At 34.4% G+C, this 12,495-nt stretch overlaps 1 protein-coding gene across 10 annotated transcripts; it reads left to right on the plus strand.

Annotated features, from left to right (window-relative positions):
- Nucleotides 1-1,928: 1,928 nt before the first annotated feature.
- LOC126617836 (uncharacterized WD repeat-containing protein C2A9.03-like) lies at nucleotides 1,929-7,639 on the plus strand. Of its 10 annotated transcripts, none has more exons than XM_050285911.1 (10): nucleotides 1,929-2,427; nucleotides 3,001-3,130; nucleotides 3,221-3,397; nucleotides 3,495-3,602; nucleotides 3,906-4,097; nucleotides 4,261-4,371; nucleotides 5,523-5,614; nucleotides 5,698-5,803; nucleotides 6,490-6,576; nucleotides 6,979-7,639. In XM_050285911.1, exons 2-10 carry the CDS (start codon nucleotides 3,008-3,010, stop codon nucleotides 7,390-7,392), a joined length of 1,410 nt encoding a protein of 469 aa, XP_050141868.1. In that variant the 5' UTR covers nucleotides 1,929-2,427; nucleotides 3,001-3,007; the 3' UTR covers nucleotides 7,393-7,639. The 10 variants fall into 10 exon arrangements, with proteins under 10 accessions (XP_050141868.1, XP_050141867.1, XP_050141870.1 ...); XM_050285910.1 differs by having other exon boundaries at nucleotides 1,930-2,423; XM_050285913.1 differs by having other exon boundaries at nucleotides 1,938-2,427; nucleotides 3,230-3,397.
- Nucleotides 7,640-12,495: the final 4,856 nt, after the last annotated feature.

Consider the following 12,495-nt stretch of genomic DNA (forward strand, 5'->3'; position numbering starts at 1 on the left):
AACGTATTTAACATCTCCGTTTGAATATGGTCTTTGAATAAAAATGTTCTTATTTCTTCGTATGCGCAGATTAAGGCCCACGTGGAGTAGTTGTATGATCGCACGGCGTCCCTCAAATGGTAGAGGCTTTGTTACTCACCTTTTATGTAAGGGGAATAGAGGGGAGGAAAGAGAATATAAGTTCGTTTACTGCACCCTATTCAGCATATTCAAGATTTTCTTAACCAAAAACTAGCTTGTGGATCAGATATCAATATCGGAAGATTAGGCCCATCACTTCTTCTTGACTTTGATGACTTGCCTACAGGAGGATCACCGATAGTCGGAGAAAGAGATATAAAGTTCACTAGAGTAGGATAAGGGAGTTGTGTATATCTATTTCAATCAGAGTGATAGCTAAACTCGGGAAATGGGAGAGAGATCAAAACGCACGGGAGAGGAGGGCTTAACAACCCATCGTTAAAATTCCATGGATCCAACTATATTTGCACTCGACCATTATCGTACCTGACATTACCATTACATAACGAAAGGGGTTCATTTCTATAATTTGTTCTTTTTTAAGTGTTTTCATTAGCACCAAGAACTGTCAAAGATAAAGGAGAAAGCCCTTGTCCCGAATATCACGTTGTGCGGGCCACCCGGCCGGATAGGACACGTTGAGTGAGATCAAGAGACGGTGGGTAGGGCCGAAATACAAACCAAGTGAGCCTAGATCCAAGTCTTTGTGTGTGAGTGGTAGTTTCATTTATATCCGATTGAATTTCCTACTCTTTATCTTTCCATGACATTGGTAAGAAACTGATAAAACTAAGAGACGTGTTTATCTTTGAATAATGTGGTTTAAACTTGTTTTTTACGAGAATCGAACTTAAGATCTCTTACTTATAAGTGAAGATGAATACCACATAGACTGTCGTACTAAGTGGCCCGTTTGGAAATTGTTTTTAAATATTCAAAACGCATTTTGAGAAAATGTTTCTAGTTTCAAAGCATTTAGTGTTTCATGTAAGAAGCACCAGTTATGTGTCTTTTGTAGGACGCACTCCGAGTGCCTTTCTAGGATTAACTTGCATATTTACTAAGAATTGACTTCAAACATATACTCTCTAAAGGCAATTCCAGTCATTTAAAAGCATTTTCCAAACAAACTCCAAGAGGTTTACTGAAACCATTCGCATTAGGTTTCCTTATTTTAATCACCTAAATCAAATTGAGTACAAAAAAAGAAGTTGATAATTTATTTATTCAAACAAAAAAAAAGTATATAATATGGGAAAATTCCAATTAAGATAATATTTATTATTGTAGATACATTTTGTGATCTATCAACTTATCAAGGTTCATTTATGGACACAACAAATAGACACCAACCCGGGTCTGGCTGGTTGAATTGGGCCAGCCAGTTGGCCATTTGGCTTTTTTTGTCCTGTGAGGCCCACGAGCCCTATGACCTAGCCCATAGTTGGAGATGATTTTTTGGGTTTTTCCTTCGATTGGAGATGATCTAACTTATCTCATCCAGCCCACCAAACGTGACCTAAATGAATCCATAACCCTAAATCATAACTATCACCATGAATCGGAGCCGCTCCGCCATTGAACGCACCGCATCTTCCCATAAACAACCTCTAAAACAAAGAGAGAATATGGTGAACACTCAATCTCTCATGATCCGACTATGCCTATTAACAGAAAAGAATTGCGTAACAACAACAGGAAGTCGTCATCAAATAGAGTGACTAACAAAAAATGGACAAATCACACTGAAGTCCTTCAAACGTACGATACACAAATAAAAGAACACAAACAAATGCATTACAAAAAGTAAAGAAGAGAAGAATTGAGTGGCAGCACGTTGAAGTATGGAGTGGGCAACTCTTTTCATGGTCGAGTCCCCATCTCTCCTTTGATCTTCGCACCCTCTCAAACCTCCCTTATGATTTCACTTCACCTTTCACAAAGAACCATGCTTGCCAAATGAGCGAGGAGCTTTGTAGCAGCGTGCAAATGGGGTTTCTTGCCGACAAATGAACACGTGACATTTATATCTTCACTGTCCATCCATCCATCGGTCGCCCCCACCGAAAATATCAAATTATTATTTTTCCATCGTTATCTCTCTTCTCTCTCTCTCTCTGTCTCTCTCTCCTCACATCTGTTTCTCTCTCCTCTCTCATTCACACACTCAATTGGATACAGTTTTGAAGCAATCGACACAATTGACACACGCACGCAGAGAGAGAAGAGAGAAAGAGGGGTTGAAGGAGTAACGTTTTCTTTCCCCTTTTGTGTAGTTTTCTTTCCAGGGTTTGCAATTCAAATCATGCCAACAACTGGGTAGCTGTTGCCTGATTTATTGATTGATTGAAATCCTTTCATTTCCTTTGCAAAAAAGAAAAGCCCAAATCTCAGTTTTTCAGGCAGGTGTTTTTTCTTTCCTCCCTTCTGCTAATCTCTCTCAGTTTTAATTTTTTTTTTCCCCCAATTTTTCACCTAGGGTTTCTGGGTTTGAATTATTATTGTTCAATTTTAGTTTTTTGTTGTTGTTGTTGCCTTTATTGTTTTGAATAGTTTGATTTGAAAACGCTCAGACATGGTTTTCAAAGTCATGTCCTTTCTGGTTGGGGTGTTTGTGTTTGTTTGTATGTGATGAAAGTATATGCAAATTTTATTAATATTTTGTTAGAACTAGTAGTTGGGTTTCCCATAAATTTGTTTTCTTTGGTGGTATGTAGTTTTTAAAATCTTTATAGATGTCAGAGGAACTGTAGACTTTCAATAACATGTATAGATTCTTCTATCTGTTATGTTGACATATCTATATGTTCTTGTTTGTTCATTTCATGGGAATTGGGTTTTTCTTTTCGGTTTTTTTTATATCGGTACATATGTTTATGTGGGAAATGAATTATGATCAATCATGTCTGGGTGTGTCTGGTGATTATAAAGTGTGCTGGAATTGTATTGAAGATGTTGAAATTGTGAACTTGAATGCAGATAAAGCATGTCTTACCATCAGGGCTATCAATTCGATTATATGGTGGATGAAGGGGACATGTCTGATTTTGTCGAGGATGTGGAGGAAGAAAATCAAGGTGGAGATATGGGTCTTGATGAATATGACATGGTTTGTTTCCATCAACTCTTGGCTCCCATTGTTCAATCCTTTGTTTTTTCCCGTTGTACTAAATGGACTTGAAATTCCTTTGTTCTTGAGTTTGAGCAGCTAACCAAAGTGTCAGATACGTCATCTGCACAAGCGAGAAAGGGAAAGGACATTCAAGGTATTCCATGGGAAAGGTTGAACATAACAAGGGAAAAATACAGATTGACGAGGCTAGAACAGTACAGGAATTATGAGAACATCCCTTTATCTGGGGAAGCTGTGGACAAGGTTTTCTTCTTGTTCTCGAGCATTTTCTTCATTTCATTTCATTTCCCCAATTAGCAAGTCACTATTGAAGTTAGCAGACGTCACTAATAAATTATAGTATGTGTTTAACTTTGACCAGGAGTGCAAACAAATGCAGAAAGGTGGAAGCTACTATGACTTCTTCCATAATACAAGACTGGTTAAACCTACAATCCTTCATTTCCAGGTTTGTGGACTTGCAATGCCATAACTGTTTATTATTTTTACATTTTTTGATGGTATACATCACCACTAATCCCGCTCTCTCTCTCTCTCTCTCTCTCTCTCATGGGTTTTGTGTGTATAAACTTATTGCGTTAGATAATTTTGCTTTAGTTAAATGATACTTTTTTTTATTCTAACAAGATAAAGTTATCCACTCCTTTTAGCTGCTTTCGCAAGCTAATGTTCATAAAACTCTTGCACGATAATGTTCATGAAGTTTACCTTTATATCCTACTTGACATTCTTTATTGATTTTTACATGCAGCTGAGAAATTTGGTTTGGGCCACTTCAAAGCATGATGTCTACCTCATGTCCAACTTTTCAGTCATGCATTGGTCTTCTCTATCTGGGAATTTGTCTGAGGTTCTCAATTTTGCAGGACATGTTGCCCCAACAGAGGTAGTACAACCTCCTGTACATAATGTGTATGATCTAGTTTCTTTGAAAGAAAATAAAGTAATCAAATGGAATGTTTTTCATTTTTTTCAGCTTTTGTTGGTTTATGCTCTCTCCCTCCCCCTCCCAATTATGTTACATACGTTGAAGTGTTCCTTATAATTGCTATTTGTCCTCTACTTATGTCCATAGTTTAAGTTTGCCAAGTTCTATGGTCTTGCAGAAACATGCAGGAAGTTTATTGGAGGGTTTTATGCAGACTCAGATAAGCACACTGGCAGTCAAGGACAATTTTCTTGTTGCTGGTGGCTTTCAAGGAGAGCTTACTTGTAAAGTGAGTTTCTAATGTTTACATCTCAATAGCGTGTTGACAGTGCATGTCTGTTTGATGAGAGTTAAGTGTTTCCACATTAGACGTATTGTTTGGTAAATCTGACAATTAGACTTGTCTGGGATCTTGCCATTCTGATGATTTTGCTTTGCCATTGACTTGTCAAGAAAAGAGCTAATGCCATTAGCTGGCTGGAAATTTGGTTACTGTATTTGATCTTGGAAAATTACTTTTTTTTTTTGGGTAGAGATATGACCTCACTACCAGAGTTTTAACTCCAGTTTAGTTTGTCCTTTACCAATGAGAACTACTGGCAATAGCGGCTTTCAGGGAGTCAGACATGAATAGCTTGGTTTTTGTATTATGAGCTATGTGTGGTGCTCATAATTCTGTCTTGAAATTAATACTTTCTACCTAGGAAAACAAAAATGAATTTTGTAATAATATTATTAACTTTGTGAAGGGGTGGTTAATATTTATTTTTTACACTTTGTGTGTGAGTACCATTTTGTACGCAAGATTGTTGCATGTAGAAGCTGAGATTCTATTATGGACAGGGAATTGTCTAAATATCTTGTAAATATTTGTCTGAATTTAAGTGAAATGAAATGTAAGAACCGACTAATATTGGATGTCAGTGCCAGTGTGCCATTAAGTGTTTGTTGAGGTATGTGAAAACTTTTTGGAATAGTCTTGAGGTTGAGGGTAATGGAAGCTGTTCTTGGATAGGCAAGTTAAGAGACACCTTCCGGACTTGAATCTGGAACAAATGCTGGTTAGGAATTAGATTAGGAAAGTGCATAAGTAATCCGGTGTACTAGGATCTGCACTGAGCTCAGTTTTTGGATAAGGAAAGTGGTTTTGTTGCTCTTTTGTTGTACTACTAGTAAGAATGGTTTGACCTGGTCCTTTCTTTGTGCATTCATATCTTTGGTTTCCGCAATGGTTTGTTAATGAAATGATTAAGTTCAACTGATGTGGTAGCTACTGATGGCATTTTAGGTGCTTATTTCTTGTTGGATGTAATTTGTTTCTTGTAATTCTATATTTTTCATTATCAGATGCAAACTAGCGCTTTAGTCTGTTAAAGGATTATTTTTCTGGTTAATGTTCAGTTAAAGTATTAAATCATATCTTTCTGTCTTTATCTGTAGTCTCTTGATAAACAAGGAGTAAGTTTCTGTACCCGGACCACACATGATGACAATGCCATCACAAATGCTGTTGAAATATACGATAGATTGGGGTATTTTAGCTAGTTCTGAAGATCTGTTCGTCTGAATTTTTTCTTTTAATAAAACACAACTTGATATAGAAACGCTTTTTCAGGGGTGGAATGCATTTCATGGCATCCAATAATGACTGCGGCATAAGAGAATATGACATGGAGAAGTTTCAGCTTTTGAATCACTTTCGTTTCCCTTGGCCAGTGAATGTGAGTGATCCTAAGAACTTAATTCATATTGATGGTTTCGGTCGGATAAACTTACCCGCCTTTTTCTATTTCTATACTAAGAATCTACATATTTGTCCTTACACTTTCACTTTCTGTGATTTTCATTGACTCCAACCTCCCTAGATATTAATATTAGAAGGCTAAGTTGTGCATTGAAGAGTATTATTTTTTATTTATGTGGAAATTGTTGAGATGTCAACTAGGAAGTCAAGCTTTCAAATCAGTTTTATTTTGTTCAATTGGTTGTGCTGAGGACAAGGACAATTTTTAAAATAAAAGGAAATTGGTGACTGGTGTAGGTCACAGACTAATTTCATATTTTGGTTTAGCTTGATGGACATTTCGTTCTTTTATAGAAATTGAAGCGATTTTCCTTTTCAGCTAATGACATAGGAACAATTTTCCTCTCCAACTAAGGTCGATACCACTTGCCAAAATTTTTCTTCATTGACCCTCTCCATAAAAGCACAAAATGTTGATTGAGCCAATCCTAGTATTGAAAATATTTTGCAGACTTGAAACAAATTACCTCTTTGAAATAGAAGAGTGCAATATACTTAAGTGCTTGTAAACTGGAAGTGATCCGCAATTGCTTAATGTGTTGGTTTCTGTGGTTAATCCTCCCATAACTCTTTTTCTTAACGTGGAGCTGACCTTATTTGCAGCATACATCAATAAGCCCAGATCGTAGGCTTGTTGCCGTTGTTGGTGATCATGTAGATGCATTGCTCATGGATTCGCAGAATGGGAAGGTACCAAGATCTTTTTCCTGATCATGATACTTTTGTCTGCAACTTATTTTGTTGCGTTTCTTTCCCTAGAAATATTCTTGCTAATAAGATGAGGTAAACTGTGAAAATTGAGCGCGAGACTTCGAGGAAATGGTTAATGGTGGAAAAATACCAATACAAGTGTTATCTTTAATACGATAACAGATTTTTGCTTGCACAGTTGTTTTTATAATTGTTCAGCATAGAGATATCTACTTTTTGTTTATCTTTTAATATACCTTAACTTTGTGTTAGCAGAGCAGTTGTGCTTCTAAATTCCAAATTTACACTTAAAAGCATTTTCCAGGTTTTATTTTCAAAGTTGAGAACCGTTTACTAACCATATACAACTTTGTTTTTTTTTTTTTTTTTTTGTCATTCCAGACTATTGCTAAGGTCGTTGGTCATCTGGATTACTCTTTTGCGTCAGCATGGCATCCTGATGGTCGCATATTTGCCACCGGAAACCAGGACAAGACTTCCCGAGTCTGGGACATAAGAAATCTGTCATTGCCAGTTGCTGTTCTGAAGAATAACTTGGGTGCTGCTAGGTCAATTCGCTTTTCATCTGATGGTCAGTTCATGGTGGTTGCCGAACCTGCGGATTTTGTGCATATATACAGCACAAAGGCAGATTACAAAGTGCGGCAAGAGATTGATTTCTTTGGGGAGATATCCGGTGTATCAATGAGTCCTGATGACGAGTCTCTGTATATAGGAATCTGGGACCGAACATACGCCAGCTTGCTACAGTATAGCAGGAGGCATACGTACGGATATCTGGATTCCTATTTTTGATCCTTTTGGCAAAGGGCTGTCCATCAGTGTTGGCAATGTGATTTTCTCAGAAGTTAAAAAGCAGAAAGAGTGCAGTTTTACTTTTTTTGAACTCTTTGTAACTTTTTTTTTGTGTAGGTTAGTTTGATAAACCAAGTTTAAAGTTGGAATAAGCCAATGATTGATTAGAATTTAGAGTTTGTACAGTGATGTGAAACCCTTGTTTGTTAAACCATTTCCTATAAACCCATTTTTTGCTTTTTCCTAATCTTTTATTTTCGGCTAAATAGCCAAAATGGTCCTTGAGATTTGCATAACTCATCACTTTGGTTTCTGAAATTTCAAATCGATAAAAGTGGTTCTTGAGATTGTCTATCATCCATCATTTTGGTTCTTACGTTAAAAATTCCATAAAGTGTTTAGGAGCTTTTGGTCGGAAGTTTGGGTAATTTTCAAAACTTCGTAACTTAATCGTTTCTTAACCAAATTCGACTCATAATATATCAAAATGAATATAGGAAAGTGTAGAATAAGATTATACCTATTTGGAAGCCCAATGGCTGTCGGAGATAGTCGGAAAATAGCTTCAAAGTTAACTGGTCCGAAGGAAAATTGAAAAACTTACCGTAAACTGTGTAGACTTTAAACATTCATAACTTCTTTAATACTCAACGAACTCAAGTGATTCAAAACGAAAATCATACTTCTCGACGATACAAAGAGAATGGTATCTTTTTCGACGGCTAACCAAGTGGCTGTCTTGGTCTCAAGTTAAACACTTTGGAGCCGTTTTGTTGGCCAAACCACGACGATTTAGCCATCTACAAAGGTACCATTATCTTCGTCTCATCGAGAATATTTTCATATTTGAATCACTTGATTTCGTTGAGTATTGAAGAAATTATGAACGTTTAAAGTTTACCCAGTTTCCGACGTGTTTTCCAGTTTTCCCTCGGATCAGTCAACTTTGAGGCTATTTTCCGGCTATATCCGGCAGCCATTGGGCTTCCAAATAGATATAATCTTATTCTACACTTTCCTATCTTCATTTTGATATATTACTTACGAGTTTTTAACGGAATGACCAAAATAATGGATGGTAGACAATCTCAGGGACCACTTTTATCGATTTGAAATATTAGGGATCAAAGTGATGAGTTATGCAAATCTCAGTAACATTTTGGCTATTTAACCTTTATTTTCTTTTCACTGTTCCTTGTGCCTTATTCTCTCCTATAGCAGAGTGAAATACAACAATTTTGTTCAATAGTTCGGGACCGCTTGGTAGTCTTGGAAATAAGCGTGAAGGGTTACTTTAAGAAATCATTTTCATCTTTGTCGTTCATTTTTCCGGATTACTCATTAGTCTCGAATTATTGAAGATAAGCTCGAAATACAGTATGTGATATCGTAAAGTTTGTTTGTTAACTGTTTTTGTTTTTATTTTTTATTTTTTGTACTATATAGGGGCTTTTCGATCTAGGTCCAAAAACATAGGTAGTTTTTGAACTAAGTTCAGTTATCCAATTACATATTTTTATACCAATTTTGCCCTTTTAAATAAAAATATTTAAATTCTTTTTTGTATCATTTATTCAGTTTTTAATTTTGAATATTTAAATACTCAAACTAAAATATTATCTAGTAACTAACTACCTATTGTATAGGAAGAAAAATACTGTATACCAACAAAACAGATGTAATCTACCTGCAAAACAAAAATAAACTACCTATTGTATAGGAAGAAAAATGCTTTATACCTACAAATAGATATAATCTACCAACAAAATAAAACTAAACTACCTATTGTATAGGAAGAAAAATGCTGAACCTCCATGGCAGAACATTGGAATAGAAATAAGATATAATATACCTCCATTAAAGGAACAAATACTAAGCTTCAGTTTACCTTTATGATATGCACAAAAAATATAATAGAGCAAATATAAATGCATGATATTGTATTATTGCTTGCAATTGATAATGTATTGCCGAACGAATATGTAAAAAAATTGTGAAAGCTATGTAAAAACTGAAATTGTCATGAAGGAATTTGGAGAGAGGAACGCAAAATATCACCCATGAAAGATGAGAGAAGAAAGAGGAGGATTGATTCCATGATCTAACAAAGGGAATTGTTTAGAAGAAGGAAAAAAAAGGAGGTATGGGACGGACTGGGGGTTGAGATTTTATTGCTATAACTAATCCTACAATTAAGGGAATAGTTAAACCACAAATAATCATATAATTAAGAAATTTTGAATATTTACTACCATTTATAAGTCTAAGGGATAAATATGGTACAAATTATAAATAAGCTTACGTAGAATATCAATTATTGGACCTATTTCAATGCAATGGACTAATTCTAGTAATGGCTCACAAAATTGGATCTATATCAAATTATCCCTACTATATATATGAAACATTTTTTTTGTATTTTTAAGTGTTTTAAGTTATTTTATAAGCAATTCCAAACGAGCTCTTAATCTCAATGTTTTATGCTCTTATTTTATACTTTTTTTTTTTATCATTTGTAATAACTAATCATGAATGATTAGAGTTCTACAGTATAATTCTTGGATTGCATTGTTTAAGAGCATTTTAAGAGAAGCTCTAAATTTTTGTTAAACAAGCTAATGGATAGTGTTAAAAAATTAAATTAGCCACTCAACTTAACTTTTGATTTATAGCAACACTTTATATTTTAACGAACTTTATATTTTACTATTCACAATTCAAACTCAACCCATTTATTTTCTAAAACAGTCTTCTTTGTCTTTCTTTTCTCCTAAACTCAAGGCTGGAGTCTTATTATTTTTTTAATATTTAGCTAATGAACAATTACTCTGTAAATTTAAAAAGTGACTATTCAATTTGCCATAAGAGAGATTCTTTTATGAAGATGTGTGCTTTTTATTTTATTATTATTTTATAATTTGACTCTTTAATTTAAACCACATTACTCATCTACCCTCCTTAGTGTAGATACTTTATCGTTTGTTCCAAAAAATAGAATTTTGGTTGTTTTGCAGCATCTCTTCAAGATGCTCTAATTCATCTGTGGTGCCAATGAAATGTAAAAAGGGTAAGGTTATGAAATTGATGAAACTGCAAATCTATCTGTAAGAGTAAGACTAGTGCGAGTCATCTCTGCACTGTCACAATGGAACTGGAAGCCAAGGTTCTCCTGTAGTTTGTTAAAAAAAAAAAAAGAAGTTCTCCTGTAGTAAAACGACAGAGGAACCCCACTGCTCCAATATCTAGTTAAGACTGTCGGTGGAACAAAAATTCTTGGATGTTACTCCGAATGTTTTAACCGTTCGATCTTGATTTACTCCTTTCCTCGGCCGTGACACTGACAGCGATGCAAAGTGAGGAGGCGAGTGGGCTGCTTTTGTCTTTGCCCGTGACATGTTTGCTAGCTGCCAAGGGCGTCCCCGTGAACCATATGTTGGTCCATGTGAGTGAGCCCTGCCTGTGTCTTTCTCTTAAGTCACAACCCACCATGCATGCATATGTGTTTCGATTTACTCAATTACCTACTTGCCTATAGATTCTTCTCATTTCTTTCCCCTTATGTTGGTTGTTAGGTTTGAAATTATTAATACGAGCGCTCACACCAAACGTGTCGATATTCTGCTCAATTTAATCACACTGGTATGAGGTGTTATATGATGGTTTAGACATTTTTCTAAATTTTAAGTTTATTTCCTCACTTTTTTCTTCTTCGGTTCGTAGTTAGGTTTGTGAAATTATCATGAATCGGTTTAAGCATTACCTAATTATCTATATACCAATTGTTGGTTGCTGGTAGATTTCACGAGTGAATGTTTTTTATTTGCTAATTCCCTTATATGTTGTTGGGTTTGAGGGAGTATGATTTTCTCCTCTTCAAATTCTCCTCCTCTCCCCTCATTTCCTATTTGAACGGTCATAATTAAGTCACGTTAACATTTTTGTTGATTGTTTATAGAGAGAGAGAAAGACGAAGAAGAAAGTGAGAGCGAAGAGAAGGAGAAGGGATTGGAGGAGAGAAAACCCTACTTCGAGTTTGAACGACATTCAAAATTTCAAATCCAAAAGGTGTTGGGGTCGAAAGTGGCAGAAAGAGGAGAGACAAGAATGTTTTTTATTTAACTGAAAATATAACTTTAGCTCTTGAAATTTAATTTTTTTCACATAAAATCTGACATAAGTTTTTTATTCGAATAAAACCCATTGACTAGATTCCACATCAGCAAATTCATTAATTATATTTGACTTTACACATTTAAAAAATTTCGATGCCCAAAACACCCCTATTTGAATGTTTGATTTACACAATTAATTCCATACAAATTGTAAGGGAGAATTAATGATTTCAAAAAAATTAAAAAATAATAAATTCATTGCCTAATATATAATAACAACAAAACATGCCTAATAAATGTAGTAATACATGCTTAGTTAAGTCAATAAAATTATATTTTACATATAAATGTAGGTAAATTATTTCACGCGCACGCGCGCACACACACACACATATATATATAAAACAAACAAAAAAAGAAGCTTGATATACAAAAAAAATTCATGCAACATAATTTACCTACATAATAAAGCAAACCCAATATATGCAAAGTACATGCAAAATAATATACCTACATAAAAAATGCTATTATTTTATTCAATACTAGTTTACCTATTTTTTGTACATATAATAATAAAATGTGCCCAATATATGATACATACAGAATAAAATACCTACATAATGAAGAAATGTTATTTGATTCAAAATTAATTTACTTACAAAATAAAGCAATTTTATTTTATTCAAGATTAATTTACCTATTATTTGTACATATATCTTATAATAATAAAATGTGCCAAATATATGTAATAATACATGAAAAATAAATTACCTACAAAATATATGTTATTTGCTCATCATAAATTTAAATATTGGTAGATTAATTAGTTTAATATGTTTGATCATATATGTAGTACTGTGCATGTGTGTGTATATATATATATATATGTGAACGTATAGTAGTACTATATATATATATAGTACGTGTGTGTATGTATGTATGTGTATATACATATAGATATGTATATAGGTAAACTATATATGTATATATA

Source organism: Malus sylvestris, chromosome 4 (genome assembly GCF_916048215.2).
Source record: "Malus sylvestris chromosome 4, drMalSylv7.2, whole genome shotgun sequence".
NCBI classification, from domain to species: Eukaryota; Viridiplantae; Streptophyta; class Magnoliopsida; order Rosales; family Rosaceae; genus Malus; species Malus sylvestris.